General features: G+C 40.5%; 1 protein-coding gene across 8 annotated transcripts in view; it reads right to left on the bottom strand.

Annotated features, from left to right (window-relative positions):
* Positions 1-20,418, bottom strand: part of PIK3C3 (phosphatidylinositol 3-kinase catalytic subunit type 3) — a 73,303-nt gene extending 52,885 nt beyond the window's left edge. Inside the window, exons 1-11 of one of the 8 annotated variants that reach the window (XR_008463684.1) lie at positions 20,179-20,417; positions 18,354-18,542; positions 17,709-17,852; positions 15,311-15,440; positions 12,452-12,538; positions 9,046-9,141; positions 3,056-3,127; positions 2,529-2,618; positions 1,848-1,952; positions 1,259-1,351; positions 421-606 (exon numbers count right to left, since the gene is read on the bottom strand). Coding sequence is in view for 6 of the 8 variants with exons in the window: in XM_054184723.1 (XP_054040698.1) it covers positions 421-606; positions 1,259-1,351; positions 1,848-1,952; positions 2,529-2,618; positions 3,056-3,127; positions 9,046-9,141; positions 12,452-12,538; positions 15,311-15,440; positions 17,709-17,852; positions 18,354-18,542; positions 20,179-20,246 (1,260 nt within the window). In the remaining 2 variants the exon portion in view is untranslated. Of the gene's footprint in view, positions 1-420; positions 607-1,258; positions 1,352-1,847; positions 1,953-2,528; positions 2,619-3,055; positions 3,128-9,045; positions 9,142-12,451; positions 12,539-12,970; positions 13,082-15,310; positions 15,441-17,708; positions 17,853-18,353; positions 18,543-19,794; positions 19,814-20,178 lie in introns of those variants that run through there. The other 7 variants (XR_008463683.1, XM_054184723.1, XM_054184722.1 and 4 more) reach the window with 7 other exon arrangements.
* Positions 20,419-22,572: the final 2,154 nt, after the last annotated feature.

Here is a 22,572-nt window from a genome sequence, read left to right as displayed (position 1 = left end):
ATGCTTTTCTACTCACTTTCTTTAGCAAAAGAGTATGACAATATACTACTTCTATTTACTAGGTGGATTTGTTGGAAATCTTTTAGTAGACTATTTAAGTTCAGAGCCCTGCTGTGCAAGTAAACATCCAAAATTTATCACTGGTTTCTGGGAAGAACATATGGTTGTTTCACCTTGTTTGATGAAACCAGCTATCACTGGCTGTTCACACTACGACAATTATCAATGAGCGCCACTTAATAATGTAAAATCTTTGCTTCGTAAAGAGCTTATAGCAAAAGCATCACATTTAATTTCTTTTTTTTTATCACTATTATTCACTAAAATCCCATAAAAAGTAGCAAACATTTCATATACTCAATGACGCTAAAAATCCTGAGACCAGATGACTTTCACATGTACCCACAGACCAATGAATACCTCATCATCAGCCTGCTGAAGCCTAGCGACAGCATAGCGCCGAACTGTTGGATTGGTGAAGTGAGATGACAAAAGTTCGAGAGAGTCTTCCACATCCATGGGCTTCCACTTCCCCAGCAGCTCCAGCGCTTGCTTTGCCTCTTGTGGTAGGTCCCAGTTGACACATTTTAAGAATTTGGTCAAGGCCTAAGTAGAAAGAGATTGGATAATTCATCTGAAAAGCCAGACTAAACAATTACTTCAGAAATTAATGTTTCACATTAAGATAGAACTATATTCAGACTATATTTACATAAGCGCAGGCCTGAGGAACCCTACTGATGTAATTGGCAATATGATATTGGATTGTTTTAATATGTCCTAAAACTGTAGCTGGCTTATCTTCTGAGTAAAATGTAAAGCCAATGATTACTGCTCTACCACAACTACCACTACATAAAAAATGCTCACTCCTGAGGGATTATTTAGCTATTTAATTTACTTTGGGCTTTTGGTGTGCTACTACTTATTCTGGTAATGCTAACCCTTGTCTAACAGGGATAAAGAAGGTCCTCTTTAACAATTTTTATTTGCTGAAAACAAAATTGGCAACACTGGTATTTTAAGGGGACAGTCAGTGTTTGTAGAAAGACTGCTGTAGTAAATCAGTTCATATGACTTAAGAGGGAAAATTACAGTCACCAATTTTTAAATCAGTAACATTGTAGAAAAAGTTAAAATAACCTTGACTAGTTTCTAAGACACTGAAGCTCTGTATCTCTGCAAAGACAGAACATTGTAGAATGAGTGCCAGATGAAGCACTTGCATTAATAAGTCCTCTCAAATCATTCAACTTACCTTCTCCTGATTAGTAAGGTAATATCTGAATTTCCAAACTAGATCCTGTTCTTCATACGTTAGTTGTTTTGTCGGTGGATAACTCACTATGATCTATCAGATACATAGTCAAAAAGTGAGGTTAAAAACATGAACAGACATAATCAACAAGTTAACAGACTACACTGCAACAAAGCACAACACTGACAACATATAAAAAAAGCTAGGGGATAAAAAAAAAAAACACAACATAACTTTCCAACACAAAGTTCACATGCTATCATGGTGATGCTCCTCAGTTATGTGGTTTCCCTGGCCGCACAGATAAATGTACAGTTACTTTAAGACTACCATTAACACCTACATGGTATGCGCACAGTACGCATTCTTATCCCCCCCAAACTGTTTTACCAAAAAATGAGCAAGTACCATCTGCTTCTTTCCAAGTTGGACCCACCTAACCAAGCACTTGTAAGAAACACTTAATGACATTTATTCATTAATGACTTTCTTTAAACTGAAATGAACTGTACTTTCCTTAAATTCTCACCATATATTAATACCAATCTACCTAATAAAATTGAATTTAACTATCATGTAACTGACTTACATTAAGCTGATCTCGCGTAGCTGCATTAGGCTTCAGATCATGATCAGAAGGTCCACTTCTTAAACTTCGAGCAAGCTTGTGATGTTTACTTTCTACTAAGTTCTCCTAAACGCAGAGGGTAAGTCAGTATTTATAAATATTTAAGCTCCAGATAAAATTACTACTGAAGTGAAACCACCTAGCAAAGACTCACCAGTATCTTGAAATAATGCATGACAATTAAAATTCACATCTAGAACTACAGCGTCTTCTGGATTTTTTTGTTTTCTTGTTGTTTTAGAAGAAACTCCTTCAACAATATGTGGAGGGTTGCTGGGGATTCTGAGTTTTTGTTTTGGTTTTTTACTTCACACAATTTACAAACCCTATCTTGCCTTTTGGTGAATTGCTGCAAAATGCAAGCGAGTCAACACATCTGTGATTTAGACAGCACTCAAACGTGCTAGCCACTTTATAAACATTTTTAGGACATTTGCAGTAATAAAGCTTTGTATGCAAGAAAAACTTCTCAAAAAGTTTTCCCACTGTTAATACCATGTTAGCAACAGTAGGAGCCACAATAGGAGCCACAGTGTCAATGAGATTTCAGCAGCCAAGGCAGTTTTCAGCATTGTCAGACTTGCTCTTGCAGTGTTAGATTACACAGTGCTCAAACAGTGTTGCCAGTAGAAGCCCACTTACATTAAGGTTCCCAAAGCTGCCAATACCAGTCCCACTGAATTGGCATCCACAATAATGGAAATCTTTTCTAGAACTGTACTTAGGCACTGTCTACATGAAAGACAACATACAAGAGAGTGTAGGGAGAAAATATTTTAACAGATTAAGTGACCAAGACTTACTGCATCTTCCTCTAAATTTCTTTTTCTTTTTTTTTCAGCTCCCTCTTACCTTATATTCCCACCCTCTGACCTCTTTTGCCAAACCCCCTTCTCTGCTTTCCTACACCTCACAAGAAAGCACGTTAGGCAGGAAAAGGAGATGAATATAAGCATTAAATCAAATCCTGTATTTTAAACTAGCAGCAGTAGGGTAAAAAAAAAGATTACAAGAAGTCAAACCCACTGACATTTCTCAACTGGTCAAATACATCTTTCCATTGACCTTAAAATACTGAAGGCGGCAATACAGACAAGCTTTCACCTCCGTTTATGAAAACTTCAACAACAATATGATAATACAGATTGCATTGCATGGAGGGTGCTTACCATAGACATCTGGGGATCTGGAATCTTAACAATTTCAGAACTTGTTAAAATCGGAGATGACTCATCACCATCCTGAATGACAAAAGTTTAAAGGCTTATTAAACACGTCAAGTTTTAGGGAAAAAAAAAAACAAACCCAACATTTCATAATGTATTGTAAATTACACTACAGTGAAAGAACGATGCAACCGCATCTTGCTGACCTTTGACAATTATAGAGGGGAAAACAGAAATTAAGAAATGGATTATTTTTCTTGTTAGCTTTTGCCAGATGACAAACAAGGTGGCAAGACAGATGAAAGTTCATTTGAGGGGATGCAGCTTGGCAACTCACTACCATGCTGGTACACAGGTATGTGGAGAAATTTGCCATTACTGCTATATATGTCCTCTGAAATCACAAAGAGAAACCAAATCAGGGACCATATTTTCACCAAAAACGTATGATTTCCTAGAAATAACAACCATGTTGCCTAATAGTTCAACGCAGATGGGTTTAGGAAGATATACGTGTGTCTATCTATCACAGGTTCCACATGGAGCATGACAGTCTTGTCTAGAAGTTCACGCTGTGCTGCTCTGGAGCAGTACGACAAGAGCCCACTAGTTTTCCTTAGGGGAGTTTAAGCTGCTGCTGCATAAATAAGGGAAGGGAGAAGCTAAAAGTTTCCTGTTTGAACTAAGCAGAAGGGAAAATACAAAGCCTGCCACCAGGCGACAAAAACAGCAACTCTGTTTCCCTCTTCTACTCACACCTAGCAATTTGATTTTACTTTTTTTTTTACCTTAGAGGTGTAACTAAGCATTAATTGACACTATCTACAGAAGAACATTTCATTTAAAAGATAGTATAAAACATAAATCAGAAAAAACAATGAGACAACACCAGCATAATATATGCTATGCTGTTTTTATGTGTAGTTTGTTCTCATTTATTATGGAGTTTATTTTATTGTATGCAATTTATAATTTCAGCTCAGAATACAGTTTTTTTGACATATCAACATTTCCCTCAATAATGTAAGTTTTGAGATAACTTGCTCAGGTTTGCTTCTGCCCCCACTCCTTTTTTTTTTTTTTTCCCCTCCTGCTTTTCCAATCACGTATGTCTCTTGGGATGGCTGTGCTTTTATACTTTTCAGAGGTAACTCTAAAAGAAGCAAAGGGGCTTGTATCAAGGGGAAGAAAAGAATCACTAGTCACCAAGACACAGGAGTTAAAATTGACATTAACCTTTAGGGAGAAATAATTATTTCCAGCTACCTAAGTTTTGTTTTGCTGACTATAGTAAAAGATCTCTTATTACTAAAAGGCACATTCAGGAAGACACTTCCATTACATTTATATAGTGTTCTATGCCTTTCTGAAGTAGCAATTTTACAGTACCAACAATGACTAACTACACACACATCCTTCCTAGTGAAAAGGAAATATACATACAATCTGTCTGTGGCTGAAGACAGTTCCAGAACATGAGCAGGACTGCTTTTCCCATTAGGAAAGAGAAGAAAGAGGACATTTGCTTACAGTTTCTCTGTTTTAAAACCATACTGCCTAAATAATAAACTTAGCTTTAACCTAATTGTATAGAAATAATTTTAAACCTGAAGTATTTCTATTATAACAAAACACTGCTGCGTTGACGTAACAGTACACTGAAGTGAACAGGAGCCACACCGACCGATCAGCACCCGCATTGCACTAAAACCTTCGCCATCTCAGACAGAACTTTCAGATCATGTTCAACTAGTTTTTACAAAGTCAAATTACGTAAAAAACAATTAAATGGTTTTGGGCAGAAAATCCCAATTACATTTGAATTTGGTCAAGTGTGTGCTTTTGAAGTGTCCCTCCTAATCATTCCCATGTAGCAAGCTTTGGTTCGTATCATGGAGGTTTTAGAAATACCTGATATCCTCCAACTGCCAACAGCATTCAGCCCACTGGACTTGATTAAAACTAGTCTCAAGTATAAGCATGGAGTGCAGACATTGGGCCTTCAGCATCGACTTCCTTCCTTTACAAATCTGCTCCTCTTGGCTGCATTACTTGCTAGCGTAGCCAGAACCTGAGGTGTCCTGCTACTTTGCCACTGGGAAACAAAAGCAGCATCAATACTAAATAGCATTAACTTGCTTTATACTATTATGTTACAGAGCTTTAGAGATATTTTACTACATTAAGGTAGTGTTTGACTTTATATCAGTACTAGAGACCATTTAAGAAAGTCACCAAAATGTGCAGAATTTTCTGAACCAGCAAGGTCGTTCTGCACTTTCCTGAAAATCAGTTTCACATCATCAATAAATAAGGAGGACGTTCTATTTATCTTACTCTTTAGTCAAAACATCATTTCAAGTAACACCACCTTCTACTTTGTCTGACACAAAATGTAAATGGGCATCCAATGCTGCAGACATTTTCAGTCTTTCAAGTCATGAAACAGGTTCTGATAATCAGACATTTTTATTTATTTATTTATTTTTATGAACTGGATGCAGCGGTGCAATCAATTTATTTATTCAAACAAAGGTTTCACTTGAAACCTGTACAAAATCACATTAATGATAAATGTTGGTGTTATCTGCACTTGGAAAGTCACACTGAATTTTTGCCTAAATGGAGAATCAGAAGCGATGCCCTCGTTACTAGCAGACCACTATCCTTCATGCCTTGAATGCTGTATTAAAATTAAGTTAACAGATAACATGGGAAGAGTCACTGCTACTTCACTTTATTGTAATTGAATGTTGAGTCAAAGAATCTCAAATTCTATCAGCTGCTGTTTAACAGCCTAGTTCTTCGTAAACACTTGAAAACAAATCTATCAACAAAACTGTGACAAGTAATCTCCACTTCTACTATCGGTCACAGGCAGGCGACAACAGAACCTACTTTCATTAGACTTAATATACTGGATTGGTGATGCTAGATATGTATACTGTACACTGTAATTGGAAGCATGACAAAACTGAGAAGACTGGCACTAATTTATGTACTGCTTCCTACTGCTGCCAGAAAAGGGTCAAGAACTTGTTGAAAAGCTACTTCATAACAACAAAGCCCACTAACTGCAGTTAGTTATAGCTTTAATATGTACTATTACACATTCAATTACATTATTTCCACAGGAGCAGCCAACGCATAGTTATTTTTTTCCATGCACTTTTACTGTGCTTCAGAAACATCTATTAAAATAGACAGATGCATGCTTGAAGTCTGAATCTTCTTTCCCTCACCTTGTACATCTGTAAAACCATAATGATGACAGAAAAATGTGTGTGCAAATTGGGAATAATTCATCTATCATGCTAAGTTTCTGGAGGTGAGGGAGAGAAATTGTTTTCAGGAATGTCACATTAAACCATAAAAACAGAAGACCCAAAGCAACAAAGAGCCACACAGTAGCCATGCTCATCAGTATGGACCTGGGAAAAGTACAGCACATTCTAATGTAAAAAGCTAATGCTTAATAAAGTATTTCAGTATTTTTGATCATATTCCACTATCCTCTCCAGAAAAATATTTCCTTGATTTCCACAGCAGTAAATAACTTTATTTTGTTTCATGGAGGAATCTGACATATTGTAGGTTTTATTCTGTTCGTAACACAAGGGAGTTTTTGTGATAGTGAGGTCCTCTACAACAGCTAGATACAGGAGAAGACTTAGAAAGGTGGGGAGAGGTCCCATTGTCAACTACAGTCCACAAAAAGAAATGCTGAAGAGACAACCCAGACATCTGCCTAAGGCACAGCTTCAGCAAAATTATCAAAATTCACCAAAAAATAAAAAAAAAAAAACCAAAACCAAAAACCCTAAACCAACCCACACCCAAAAAAAACCCCACACCAAACAACAGCCCCCTCACCAAAAAAAAAAAAAAAAAAAAAAAAAAAAAATCAAAGAAAGAAACCAAATCCTGAACAAACACATAGAAAACCTACAGAACACCTCCCCCAAAACAGTCCCCGCATATTTGCCTCTGACTGTGGGAGGAGACATTAACTGCCAAGTAGAACTGCTGTTTCCTCCAGAAGCATTACGAAGACAGCTACCACTGTATGGGATGTGTGGATAGAGTGCGGACACACATTATTTTTATATCATGTTCTGCTGGTTTTGACTGAGGTAGAACTAATTTTCTTCATAGTAGCTAGTGTGGGGCTATGTTTAGGATTTGTGCTGGAAACAGTGTGAATAATACAGGGATGGTTTAGTTGCCTCTGAGCAGTGCTTACACAGAGTCAAGGCTTTTTCTGCTTCTCACACCACTGCACCAGCGAGTAGGCTGGGGGTGCACAAGGAGTTGGGAGGAGACAGAGCCAGGACAGTTGACCCCAACTGACCAAAGGGATATTCCATACCATATGACGCCATGCTCAGCTTATAAAGGTGAAGGAGGAAAAGGGGGACATTTGGAGTGATGGCATTTGTCTTCCCAAGTAACCACTATGCCTGATGGAGCCCTGCTTTCCTGAACGCCTGCCTGCCAATGAGAAGTAGCAAACAAATTGTTTTGCTTTGCTTGCATGCATAGATTTTGCTTTACCTATTAAACGGACTTTATTTCAAACTACAAGTTTTCTCACTTTTACCCTTCCAGTTCTCTCCCTGCTCCTCCCGTGTGGGAGTGAGCAGGCAGCTGCATGGTGCTTAGTTGCTGGCTGGGGTTAAACCACGACATACATCTGCAAGACACACCTCTTACAAGGGCTTAGAAAATCACTTTAACAGCCACTCATTTTTGTTATGACTATAGCAATTTGAAAAACAACCTTGAGAGCTTCTTCTATAGTGGCACCTCAGTTAAAATAGGTTCTAAGACTCCTGTTAATGGCTTCGGATAGTCAATAACACCTTAATTTAAGGCGTTACATTAATAGCATTTAAACAGTTCTTCTTTCAAACATTCACGAGCATTAACTTACAACAGAACATACAGTTGAGGCAGATTCTGATCTGTGCCTTGTCAGAATTTTCTGTGGAATCCTACTTTATGCAATTAATTACTGTATTTTTCACTACCTTCTTCTAGAATCTTAAGTTAGATCACAGCTCTTCTGTCCAGATCAAGTGGTAATGTTGTCACATACATGGAAAAACTTATAGAATTACAGATTTTTTTTAAAATACTCAGAACAGATGCTGCTTAAAGCTAGTACCTCTGATCTCAACAAGACTCCAGCCTCTTTTTCTGCTTTCTTACTCTTTCCCATAAAGCTGTATTCCTTAGTAACTTTCTGACTTCTTATGAACTTACATATGCTGAAAATTTTAAGAGGCAATTACTGACAATTTGTTTTTGAAACCACATTATAGATATACTCCTTTTTCTATTTCAGTGGGTCTTTCAACAATGCAGAGGACCATAAAAGTACTGGTAACACCTTGCAAAGCCACACTGTTGTCTGCTAAACTCACTGTTAATCCCTCGTTCCATTAAATGTGAACTCATAAAAACCAAGGGCGCTGCTTTGTAAACAGAAAGAAAACATGAAGACATTCCAATCCAGAAGACTTTTACTTAACTGACTTCCAAAGTATTTTCAGCATGAAAGACTAAACTTTCCTATTTGCTCATTTTAGAGAAAATGTTCACCAGCAGACCTCCTGTGCAAAGTTCTAATAACTTATCTTTTATAAAGTTACCAATCAATACAGGCACAGTTCTTCCTGATATAAGACATAATTTTTACATACAGATACTGTGAAAGTACTGCTGGATGACTGAAGGAACCATAAATCAGAGAGTTTTTAATCACTCACACTTACTGAATTCTGTAATCTTGAACTGTATTACACGAATGATTGACTTCTGCAATCTTGCTGCATCTATACTATTTGATTTGTACGTACATAAACAGTTGGCACTGACAGCTGTCTGAGTCTATCCTGCAGCAGAATATTTCACCTCAGCAGAAAAACCTATCCATTTTAGGTGCATATGTTGCTTTTTAAAGATGAACATAAAGCCTGCAAGGCACATACCTTTTCGTAGTAAACTATTCCGTATTCTTTATCATCACACTTGACACAACGGAATTCAATCATCAGGTACATAAAATTAGAACTTCGTTTCTCCCTCTGAGAAGAGAAGCACCACAGATGTGTATCATATATTGAAGTGCAACTATCTTCAACGTTCTCAGTACAGCAATTACCCTACTTCCTTTGTGCTGTAACTGATAAATTAGATTATCAGTTTTTGTAGCAATTATTCAGTTAATCATTTCATAGCACTACTTGAGACCGTATCACCTTCTTCCTGACATTCTTGCTTCCTTACAATCACAATTCACGATAAACACCCACATGTAACAATCACATTGTTTTCATCAGTGGCTTGCAACCATGGACTAAAGTTCTGCAAAAAGCCAATGAAGAATAACCAGCTGACAGAGGAGGGCTTTTGTGTGTGTTTGGGTTGTTTTGTTTTTTTTCACATCATTAAACACAGTTACGCATGTCAGAGTCAAAAACTAGGGGACATGAAAAAAAAAAAAAAATCACTCTTTCAGCTAGAACCATGAAAGAGACAAATTCAGCTTGGACCACAGAATTAGATTTGCAGATCATTGACTTTCAGAAGATTTGCTCATGTACGCATTTTTGAAATGCCTTCCATAGGAAAAGTTCTTAGAATTTTAAAGTCTAGGTGGGAAACAAGAAAGAAGTCATACATAACCACCACCAGGAACATGTATCTAATGCCAAAAATAAGCCACCACCTCAATAACAAGCAACTCAATTTTGTTTCATGCGTTAATAGTGGACTGACTTTCCAGCAGAGGAAAAGTGGTTCTACATTTAAGGTACAGCTCTAGGAATCAGGAGTTTTTAGTTTTCTGTATTTTTACAGAAAAGGAAGAGGGGGAAAAAAAAAAAGGGTAGGCTGAGTATTAAAAAAAATCAGCAGGGTTTATAAAAACACATATCTAAGTTAAAAAAGAATCTGATTCCCACAGGTCTAACTATAAATAAGAAAATAAAAATCTCAAAGCAAAAAGTAGAAAACAACAGAGTTCTGTTGTGCAAGATGAGTATAATCAGGTAACAGTTTGGGGGTGATCTTGCTTAATAAGTTTTAACACTTTGTTCAGGTATTTAACTACCAGATTTATTTATTTAGAACCATAGAACTGTTAGGGTTGGAAGGAACCTTAAAGATCATCTAGTTCCAACCCCCCTACCATGGGTAGGGACATCTCCCACTAGATCAGGTTGCTCAGAGCCCCATCCAGCCTGGCCTTAAAAACTTCCAGGGATGGGGCTTCTACCACCTCTCTGGGCATCCTGTTCCAGTGTCTCACCACCCTCATGGTGAAGAACTACTTCCTAACGTCCAGTCTGAATCATCCCATCTCTAGTTTTAATCCATTCCTTCTAGTCCTACCATTACCCAACATCCCAAAAAGTCACTCACCAGCTTTCTTGTGGGCCCCCTTAAGATCCTGGTAGGCCACTAGAAGGTCTCCTCGGAGCCTTCTTTACTCCAGACTGAACAACCCCAACTCTCTCAGTCTGTCCTCATAGGAGAGGTGCTCCAGCCCTCTGATCGTCCTTGTGGCCCTTCTCTGGACACGTTCCAGCACCTCCATATCTCTCTTGAAGTAGGGGCTCCAGAACTGGATGCAGTACTCCAGGTGGGGTCTCATGAGAGTGGAGTACCCTCGACCTGCTGGCCACGCTTCTCCAGATGCAGCCCAGGATACGATTGGCTTTCCGGGCTGCTAGTGCACACTGGTGGCTCATGTTGAGCCTCTCGTCCACCAGGACCCCCAAGTCCTTTTCTTCAGGGCTGCTCTCAAGCCAGTCACTGCCCAGCCTGTATCGGTGCTTGGGTTTGCCCTGACCCAGATGGAGGACCCTGCACTTGGTCTTGTTGAACTCCTTGAGGCTGGCATAGGCCCACCTCTCCAGCCTGTCAAGGTCCCTCTGGATGGCATCTCTTTCCTCCAGCATGTCAGTCGCCCCACACAGCTTGGTGTCATTGGCAAACTTGCTGAGGGTGCACTCTATGGCACTGTCCATGTCACTGACGAAGATGTTAAACAAGACCAGTCCCAGTACTGATCCTTGAGGGACACCACTTGTCACTGGCCTCCACTTGGACATGGACCCATTGACAGTCACTCTTCAGGTGCAGCCATCAAGCCAGTTCTTTATCCACTGAATTGTCCATCCATCAAACCCATATTTTATCAGCTTGGAGACCATGATGTCATGCCGGACAGTGTCAAAGGCTTTGCTCAGGTCCAGGCAAGTGACATCAGTTGCTCTCCCCTTGTCTACTGATGTTGTGATCTTCTCATAAAAGGCCACTGCGTTTTAAATATTCATTCAAATCTTACAAGTATTTTTCCTCAGCACTCAAAATCAAAACTAATAAAGATGAACAGGTCTAAAACCAAGTAACAGTCCAAAAAGCTTCCCATCGCAATCCAATACCTAAAGTTAAGTTAGTCATACCTAACAGTATTTGTTCTAAGCTATTCCAAATTATTAATAAATTTTGTCTTCCATGATCAATTTCACTTGAAGCTGAAAACTGGTAAGACAGCTATCTATTCTGGTGGATGAGAAGCTGGACATGTGCTGGCAATATGTGCTCGCAGCCCAGAAAGTCAACCGCATCCTGGGCTGCATCAAAAGCAGCATGGCAGAAGGAGGGGATTCTGCCCCTCTGCGCTCACGAGACCCCACCTGCAGTGATGCGTCCGGCTCTGGGGCCCTCAGCACAGGAAAGACACAGACCTGTTGGAGCAGGTCCAGAGAAGGGCTAGAAGAATGATCAGAGGGCTGGAGGACCCCTCCTATGAGGAGAAGCTGGGACAGTTGGGGTTGTTCAGCCTGAAGACGAGAAGGCTCCAGAGAGACCTTACTGTAGCCTTTCAGTACTTAAAAGGGACTGATAAGAAAGAAGGGGACAGATTTTTAATAAAGCCTGTGACAGGACAAGACGTAATGGTTTTAAACCAGAAGAGGGTAGATTCAGACTAGATATAAGGAAGAAATTTTTTATGATGAGGGTGGTGAAACACTGGCCCAGGTTGCCCAGGGAAGTTGTGGATGCCCCATCCCTGAAAACGTTCAAGGTCAAGTTGGACGGGGCTCTGAGCAACCTGAACTAGTTGAAGATGTCCTGGCTCACTGCAGGGGGCATTGAACTAGGTGACCATTAAAGGTCCAAACCAAATCATTCCATGATTCTCATTACTGCCAAAGTAAAATCAACTTTGGAAGTTTAAAAAACTATTCTTCCTTTTATCATATACACTGGCGGTTGAAGAAAAATAGGAAAAAAGTGCTCAGAGTTAGTCTCCTAAGCAAGCATAGGTTCCATATTAGCAAGATCCAAAAAAAGAATTTACAAATCTTAGGTACAATGACCTACCTCATTGATCATTTCTATTTCTCTAAAGGTCAGTCTGTCCAGCCAGTCCACTTTCACCATGTGACCTTGCCGATGAGACTTGGTGAGCTGCATGAAAAAACACAATGATAACATTAAATTCCTCAGAGCAAGAAAAAATAATATCAAAGTTATAATTTAAAAGAGACACTACCATGAAATCAGGGGAAAAAAGGAACTGGAAAAAACACTTGTACAGTACACACAGTAGATTCTTGTAAACAGCTAAGCTACGACATAATTCTACTATCTAAAACACAAATCATAGCAAAGACCAAAACCATGTTACAAGCACACCAGCTCTGCATTTTTAACACATTAAAAACAGGAACATATTTTTTTAAGCAGCCACATAAAGATACTTCAGTTTTTGTTTTACTAAGTGACATATAGTAAAACTTACCAAGCCAAAAAAACCAGAAGATACTTCAAAAACTATCCAAATTGTATAATTCTGCCCTTGTTAATCTCACCTGAACAAGTTTTCAGATTGGGACTTACACATCGCAAAAGATCAGCTGAAGGCTTATGGCAAGTCACAGAGAGCTTGTCTCCCTTTCTTTTTTGTCATCTAAAAAGTAGTTCGGGTTTCACTCCTACATCTACATATTGCTGTAAAAATAGCAAGGAAGTAGAGTTGTTTAAAGGATTACCTAACCGTAGAAGAGTGGAAGAGAAGATAAGTAACATATGAGCCACAATACCTGTGGTTTCAGATGCACTGACACACAACAGTTTATGAAAAATTCAGCAGAAGACCCCGGGATGCAAAGCTATGACTTTTTCATCAGTAGCAATTTTACAAGCAACATTTATGTGTTTTGTAAAAGCATAACCATGTAGCATCTCAACAGGAAATAAGAGGCTTGCCATACTATCAATTATTTAAGGTAAAAGGATGCAACTCCTCCAGCAGCCAGTCATTGCTTTTATACAAATTCCCTATAATAATAAATACCACACACATACACACACAAACTCAGAAGCATGTCAAGAAAATAAAAAGTTATCTTTTAGATAGAGAAGAGGTCCTTTGGCAAGCTCTTCTCAGAAGTTACTTACTACCTGGAGGATTCTAATTTGGCCTCTGGTATCAGACATCAATCGGTACTGCCTATCCAATATGCAAACAGAAAAAACGAAAGGAAGCATAGCAAAGTCCACACAAACTCCTGTTGTATTTAATTAGTCCTACTCCTCTTACCTATATTTAAACATACCCTCACATACAATAGCATCAGGAGGCATTCAGCAACTGATGAGTAAGTCATAGAAAAACTGAAGCTGTTTGTACTCAAACAATGGCTATTCAGGAATGATAAATCACAAGAACCTCATCTGCTGTGTAAACAGCTGTGCAAGTAAACAGCTGTGCAAATGAAAGCTCTCATAGGCACACTACCCAAAAATCCTATTCATTTTGCTAGCATCTGATGTTAAAATGTTTTTATAAATGAACACAACAGAGTATCAGTGAAAACATACTCATCTTTCAGAAACTACTATCTCCCAAAACAGCTTTCAGAAGAGTAGATGGTGGCAGTGATGTTACCAGATTTTTATTAGCCATTAACTAGAACTTTCAATTGGGATGTGAAAGGAGAATTCCCTTCTCTTCCTCAGAGGCTTTGAGCCCTCATCTCCCATATGTGAAAAGAACAGACCCAGGTATTTTGAGACTGAAACGTGCTACTTTATTTATATTTCTTGAGCTATGAAGCAGAGGGAGTGAAGGGAAGAGAAAAAAGCCACTGGATGCTGGTAGGGTATGGTCACATTTGCACATTTGCATAACAGAACTAACAGGAAAGAGAATGCCTACACTCCAAAACCCTTTCTCAGAGACCCACTGCCTATATCACATAACCGTTTGATGAATTAAACAAGCCTTGATATTTAGTGTCTACAGAGCTTCCTTAGGCTAGAGTGGATTTATTCGACTATGATCAAGAAATGGGGCACCACCACTGGCAGAAAGTTTTAATGAGTTTTCTATTATAAAGTCAAGGTGAACTAGACTAATAAAAGATAGACCCTAAATGAAAGTTAGTTTATTGCTGTGATAAATCTCTAGATGAGAAAATGGACATATTTATAGCACTGGACCTATCTTGCACTTGGAGTTGTGCAAAGGCGAGGATGAAAACTTGGAGGCCAAGATCAAGAAGAAAGTACACTGAGCAAGCAGGTTGAGCCATTTGGCAAGACTGGGGTAAGCTTAGCTGAAGAATGAGAAGCTAGCATTTATTCATCAGTTACAGAAATAGTTTTGATGGCAAAAATACACTCTGCCATCAAGCTGGGAGAAGAAAATGCTAATATACACACGTATCTGTGAGCTTAAATGAATGAAACTTGTTAATTTTTCCAGTTCTACTAAAATCCTTTCTAACAGAGGTACGTCATACACACCTGAACACTACACCAGACAGTCTTAAATCTAAAGGACGGCTACTGAAAGAAACTAGACTGTCCTCACCAGTTACTGTTAGGAGCTGCTCTTACTGAACCTGATCGAATTTTGGCTTCAAGCATGTTCAAGGCACAACCGAATTTTCATTCTTTACAGAGAATTAGGATAAGTTTTTTAAAATAGAATACTATGTATATTAAAAGGTACTTATATGTCCCCTTTTAAGAAATACTTCAGAAGCAAATGAGCGTGATTTAGTTTACTCATTTGTATAAATCCAGTGAAATACCTAAACAATCAAAAGAAGATAGCTTTCACATGAGAAAACAAGATCGGAAACCGGTCATCATTAAAGCCTGTCTTTGTTTCACTTCAGTGGAAGTGCAAGCTTTTCACATACATCTTAAAGGTTCTTGCTATTCCGTTACCTTTGCCAAGCGGCTCATTTGATCTTCAGAGACTGTGCTGCTGGTTCTCCCAGGAGTTTTGGTGGGCTCCGAGCCGTCAGCTTCTACATTGGGCCAGACTTTCAAATCATGCATTCCTTGACGAAACATACTGCAGGGAAAAAAAATGCAGAATCGCTTCAGTAAATTCAAAATAATACAGCTGTCAGGAATCAAAGTACAGCAGCAGCTACAAGAAAATGAAGTAGCTTCCTGTGCCAAACCTACAAACACGCACTGCCATGCATAATTTAACTGAACTGCAGAAGTACCTTGCACTTCATGCCCTCTACGGCCTTCGTTTTTATTGGCACAGAGTTTAGAAGAAAATGAGTAAGTCTGAGATAACTTATTTGGCAAGTGGGAGAAAAATGGGCAATTCCCAAAGTTAGTGGGGTGGTACAAACACAAACTGAGGACAGAGCTTGACCTTCATAGTTTTATTACTTGTAATGAAGCAGAAAGTATTCCTCTTGACTTGCAAATGATAATACTGACTTTTGTTCTGCCAGTCTGAAAAAGAATTCAACTAAAAAACTATCTAAGTTTCATTTGAAGGTCAACTGATATAAAGCAGCCTTCTGAGCTGCCAAATAAAAAGAAAAAAAAACAACACACACAAAAAACACGCCACCCACAACCCTCAACACACCATTTTCTCCATCTGTGCTTGAAATTGAATTGGTAATTGAAACTGCAATGAACTGAACTTTGCAGGGTAACTGACCACATCTTTTCTCTTGAAAACCCTGCTTCCCTTGCACATTTGTACTGATCTACCTATAACAGATGCTCCAAGAAATCAAGTGCATCACTTTTGTCAGTAAGAGTTGATCATTTAACTCTTAACAACTTCAGGTAAATACAACTGGAAGGAACACTTGAAGTCAACCATTAAAAATGAGGAATACCAACTAGAAGGCCCATCTGACCTTGAATTTACACGTCACTTTGTGGAGTACTACTACAAGGGTTTCCATTTACAAGTAAATGTAAACTACAAAAAATTTCAAAATTATTTGTTGCTTTCTGTCCATTTACTTCCCCCAGGCCCCACATGCCCGAAACAAAAGTAGATTTCATTTATAAATTGTATCTTTTTTCCAGAAACTATGCTCTAATGCTTTTAAAACTACCAGCAGTCTTTGGGGCACAGTGCAACTGATCCAGTTCAATTTTCTGCCCTAAAACAATGTCAATGTCAAAGCAATATCTTCCACGACAGAGACACAACCTCTCTCTACAGTAATTTTCTGCACTGAAGCATCACTAGAAGAGCTTTCCTAACGCTAAACTAAACTTTTCCTGTACTTCAGTTAGCCTTATTACTTCTCATCCACAGACAAGACAAAAAAAGGCTATTTCTCCTCATTTTCCAATGCCACCTACATACTAGAAAAGCGCTCCTTTAGTCTTTTCTTCAGACTCACTTGTCTTTACTCCTCCAACACCACACCTCATGCTAGGCATTCAATGACACGGACTCCCTTAGGCTCTCAGTAGTCAGCAACTTACCCAAAGTCAGTTATGTAGAACTGAACATATCCCTGTTGAGCAGTGGAGTATGGAGATGGAGGATACCATGTTCTCCCTGATGGGTGTACTTGTAAACTGTTTATATATTCAATGCTGTTGGCACATTTCACAAGCGCATCATGATGCTCAATCATGCAAAACTCAAAGGTTCACTATGAAACACAAATCTTTTCATCTGTTTTCCTGGGCAGCTGCTCCCCATTCTGTACCTGACTACAGTAAACTGCAAAAAGTACCAGTGCCCCGTGCTTTTCATTAAACTGCATCCTATTTTTTTTTACAGTTCGCTTTTCACTTAGTCAAGACCCTTTTGATGTATTTTCACCTTCTAGCACACTTGTAATCCTTCCCAGCTTAGTGTTACCATCCACAAATTTACTAAACCCACCCACTATTGGATCACAGATTACTAATTCTGAAAAATTCTCATTTACTGAGTTATACTTTATTCGTTATAAAAAATACCGCACTAACAGCCCAACTGCAAGCCAACTAAATAGCGTTGAGTAATCAGTACTGGCATCCATGCATTACAAAAGTATAAATAGGAAGTGATTTCAGGGTTTGCTACCTAAAAATCCAAGCTTACAGAGCTAAAAAAAAAAAAAAATGCCTAAACTTTGGTGCTATACAAGAGAAGACTTTTTTTTTACAACACCGTAGCATGTATGAAGTTACACTCAGAAAGAAACAGCATAAATCATCTATGAATCTGATTCTTCAAGCATGGAACTGTTCACCTGGTTTAAAAAAATTAAAAAAAAAAAAATCTGTCACAACCACTGCTACCTTACTATTCACAAGTGAGCTTCATATCTGAACCATAGAAGAAAAAGAAGTATACCCATATTTTCCAAAGAGCGAGACCGTTGTTCCTCCCACAGGAACTGCTTTACCAGGTCCATATACATCCCAGATGGTCAGAGCCACCTGTGCATTGCGAGGCAAGTCTGGATACTTCACAGGCAGTTTCAGCCATTCATTCCAGCTGCAGAGAGACACTTTTAATTAATCATAAAGCTTTATAATTCAAGTTACTCTATTAGTTTATACAACTCAGACTCTCCTTAGAATATGAATTTCTAAGGGCAGATGGACTATTTTCCTGTGGGCTTTAACTATTCAAATACTTGCCTTGAGCATGATTAGAAGGCTAGCGACCAAAGGAAAAACACTCTGGCTTCATCTCTGTCCAGTCATCAGGAAGAAAATGTGCTAGTCCAGGCCCCAGAAGTTATTTAAGCAGTAAGCCATACCCAAACACAAAAATAACATTTTTATCACTTACCCATTACACGAAAAGGTTGGTTTTGTGCTGTTAGGGTAACACTTAATAACCATATACAGACTTGAAGAAACTTAAGTTATTTGAAGACAACAGAAAACAAATCTTTCTTACACACACACAAAAAAACCCCATACCAATTTATTTATATAACTTGATACCCCAGTAACCAATAGGAATATGAAATAAAAGGCAGTCACTTACTTCCACCTAGTGCTAAAAGCTTTGTAGGAAGTTCTAACCGGAAGAGCAAGAGGCTTCCCTTCTGCAAACACCTGACAAGTTACGTACAAGTCAGAGCAAGTTTCTTGATACAGTCCTGAGAACTTCAGCATTGGATCTTCTAAGAGAGCTTTGTAACTCTTCTGTTCTCTTTTCCCTTCCAGACTTCCTCTATGTGTGGAGGGGAAAGAAAAAAAAAAAGGGGGGGGGGGAGGGAGAGAAAAAATAATTAAACCAAAATATACTTTATCCGCAGTAAAAGTCCTATTCTACTTCCATAGCTTATATTCAGATTACCCAGTACTGAGGCTATCCTCACTTTGCGTGAAATCCAAATACTGTACAGGAACTCAGGATGTGAAATGATGAGCAAACACGGAATTTATTGCTATACTGATATAGGGGGGAAGAGCAGGGAAAGGAAGAATTACTTGCTTGTCTTTTCAATGGAGATAACTTCTCCAAGTACAAGCTGTAGATTGTCAGACAGCATCAAATGAGGTACGCTAAGCAGGACAAGAATGAGATGATATATGCTACTATTATTAAAAAACTAAAACAAATGGCTGGATTTGGATGCCACTCATCGCTCAAATCAACAACAAATCAAAGCTCAACTATGCAGCCTATTCAAATCAAACTTGATTAAAGCCCTGCAACAATTTGCAGAATGCTAGTGTTAGAGTAAATTGATGGAATTTCTCGGGCCTCAGCTATGCCACGATGAAAACAATCATGCATATTAAATATCTGACTACGGATGCACATGTGAAAACAAAAAAGGAACTGTGGTGGCAATGGGAAAGCATGCAAGATCAATCTCCCATCAAACAAAAATCTATTTGTACCACACAAAAAAACTACAGAGTAGATGAACAAGTTTCTTGCAAGAAAGTAGCACAGCACATTCCACGCCAATGTACACTGATACACATACACACAAAAAAATCTTAGTTTTGCTTTCGTTAGGCAGAATGAATTAGCGAAGAGGACACATACACCTAACTTCAGATTATCATCTTCCACTAAGAAGTTAAACAACCTCCGAATATGCTTTCCCAAGTTAGTTTTCCAAACAAAGTGCAATATGAAGTAGCAACATTAGGCATACTACATTTTAAAACCAGCCACATCCCTCCTACACAAATGTAAACATCCCACTGCTGCGATGCAGAAAAATCAAAAAAAATTTAAAAAAAATGAACCAGCAAATACATCAGCGTGTGATAACATCAGCTTCAGCAAGAGTGCTTGCATCCACCTGGTTTGGAACATACCTACGTGTTGCAGCACCTACAACAATGGACCCGACGAAGAGCAACTTGCTTTCTAAGGAGCACGCAAACAAGTAGGAAAGTGCGTTGTCGCCAGTTTATCTCCCTCGCGTAACACCGAGGAGTGACACCAGCAGGTGAGAGCTTACCAGAGACGTTAGCGCTGAGCTGACAGCCCATCTTTACCTCTTACAGGACCTAAGGCCACGAACATCTGGGAGGCGTTTAAAGCAAAGCTGGGAACCCCGGCCCTACCGCCGCCGCCGCGGCCCCGGGCCCGTCCCGCTCCGCGCTGACAGGGACGCGGCCCCGGGGGAAGCGAGCGGCGGCGGCGGCACCCAGGAGCTCCCGGAGCCGGTGAAGGCAGAACCGGGCTCCCGCGAGGAAGCCAGGCCTCGGGACCCAGCGCAGCTCCGGGGAGCGGGCGGGCGGCCCAGCCTCCCCCGAGCCGCTGGGGACCGGGCCGCTTCCCGCACACCGGCGGAGCAGGGGGACGCCGCAAGCCCCAACCCCCCTCCCACCCCCCAACTCACATCTTCAGCTGCACATTGATGTCCAGGTCACAGCTGTAAACATAATAAAGCTTCTCGGTCTCGCCCATAGTTGCTGCTGACGGCGCCCCGCCCGCCGCCGCAGCAGCGCCCGAACCCCTCCCCAACAACTGCGCGCGGGTATAAGCGTCCGGCCCCGCCGCCTGCGCCCCGCCGCGCACTGAGCATGCGCCCCCGCCGCCATCTCGCTTAAGGGAGGGAAGGAGCCGGGGGAGGCCACTGTGGTGGCCCTTTACCAAAATGTCCGCCAGCCTAAATCAGCTGAGGTGGGCGGGCCCAAGATGGTTGCGCCCACGACTCTCCCTCCCCACCATGGCTGCCGCCAGCTGCCACGGCACTCAAGATGGCCGCTTCCAGGAGAGGTATGGCAAGATGGCCGGTGCCCCGGCTGGGTGCGAGATGGCTGCCGGTCCCACCTAGGGGCAGGGAGGGTTTGCCGAGTCCAGGGTGATGTGTCTGAAGGGCTGATGTCACACTGTCGTCCCCCTGTACTTGGCACTGTTGAGGCCCCACCTCGAGTGCTGTGTCCAGTTTTGGGCCCCTCACCACAAAAAAGACATTGAGGTGCTGGAGCGTGTCCAGAGAAGGGTGACGGAGCTGGTGAGGGGTCTGGAGCACAAGTCTGGTGAGGAGCGGCTGAGGGAGCTGGGGGTGTTCAGCCTGGAGAAAAGGAGGCTGAGGGGAGACCTTCTCGCTCTCTGCAGCTCCCTGAAAGGAGGGGGGAGCCAGGGGGGGTCGGTCTCTTCTCCTAATCTCTAACAGGTGATAAGACAAGAGGAAACAGCCTCAAGTCGTACCAGGAGAGGTTTAGACTGGATATTAGGCAAAATTTTTTACGCTGAAAGGGTTATTAAGCATTGAAAGAGGGTGCCCAGGGAAGTGCTTTAAATGTCTCCATCCCTGGAGGTATTAAAAAGACAGGTAGACATCGTGCTTGGAGGTGTGATGTTTTTTTTGTGAGAGTTAGGTTGATGGTTGGACTAGATGATCCGAAAGGTCCCTTCCAACCAAGGCAATTCTATGAAATTTCTTCACAGAAAGGGTTATCAAGCATTGGAACAGGCTGCCAGGGGAAGTGGTTGAGTCACCATCCCTGGAGGCATTTAAAAGACAGGTAGACGTGGTGCTGAGAGATACAGTTTAGTGGTGGACTTGGCAGTGCTATGTTAATGGTTGGACTTGATGATCATAAAGGTCCCTTCCAACCTGGACGGTTCTATGATTCTGTCTCCTCAGGCTGCAATTCTTCATACTGCAGCCAAATCCCTCATCTCCAAAACCTTTCTGTGCCCTGAAAGGTGGATGCTGCATCTATGAGGCTTGCAGACTATACACCGTATGTTTTTCCAGGGACACTCACACACTGGGTAATTTTAAAATTAATGCTTCTTGCTTTATGGTACTGATGGCTCTGAAGAAGGACGAGTAGAAACGGCAGTTGTCTTCTGCCACCGTGCAGCAAACGCTGTGCAGGACGTGGACATTATAGGTCAATCACTGAATTTGTCGCAGTGCTTTTATCATGAGTCTCACCACGCTTACTTTGAGAGTATTGTTTTTCCTGGAGCCTCAGCTGTCAGCAGCAGTAGGTGGCCAGCGATCGTCACCTCACAGAAAACAAAATTGTAAAATCTGCGCGGAATGTCTCTGCATCTGACACTGGCAACCAAAAACCACCCACGACTTACATATTGTAATAATCATATGATTTTAAACAATCCCTACTGTTTTGAGGGTTAATAAGGATTACAGGCACTTTTAAGTAACAAAGATATACATATCATTACTATCCTATGCTTACTCTATGCAGGCAAAGCAGCCAGGGCCGACTAAAGAGGAGGTTTGTGTTCTGTGATCCACCACAGCTACTGATCTTCTCAGCGCTGCTGAATGTAAAGTATAAAAAGTGCAGTTTTGGTGTAGCTCACTGTACGGATGGCAGCGCTAGTCCTGAGGAAGCATCAAGACAGAGGTGCTCTCTCCCAGCATGTGCTGTTCATATTAAAAGAACGATAATTGTCACTTGGAACCACCACGTTCTCAATTTCACAGCAAGAACCATTAACGGTTGGATGTGGAAGGACATGTCATCTAGTCCTTTCCTCTTGCAAGTCAGCAACAGGGGAAGAGGCTGAGGCAGTGGAAGAGCCCTTCATTAAGGAAAGAAGGACTATTTCATCTCAACGCTATTTTTTTTTTTCCCCTTCAGGTGCTGTAACCAGGAGGTCTTTTTTTTTCCTTTTTCTCCAAAATAACTAGCAAATTAGAGGAGGCCATGACATAAAACCTTGTATCACTAAAATGAAGCCTTGCTTTCCAGCACTGCCAAGCCATCATGTGTCGTGCGTGTAAAACGTAATTTAAACATAATTAAAT

Source organism: Rissa tridactyla, chromosome Z, assembly GCF_028500815.1.
Source record: "Rissa tridactyla isolate bRisTri1 chromosome Z, bRisTri1.patW.cur.20221130, whole genome shotgun sequence".
In the NCBI taxonomy this organism is placed as follows: Eukaryota; Metazoa; Chordata; class Aves; order Charadriiformes; family Laridae; genus Rissa; species Rissa tridactyla.
The sequence above is the reverse complement of the archived record's forward strand: the minus strand, read 5'-3'. Positions and strand labels throughout refer to the sequence as shown.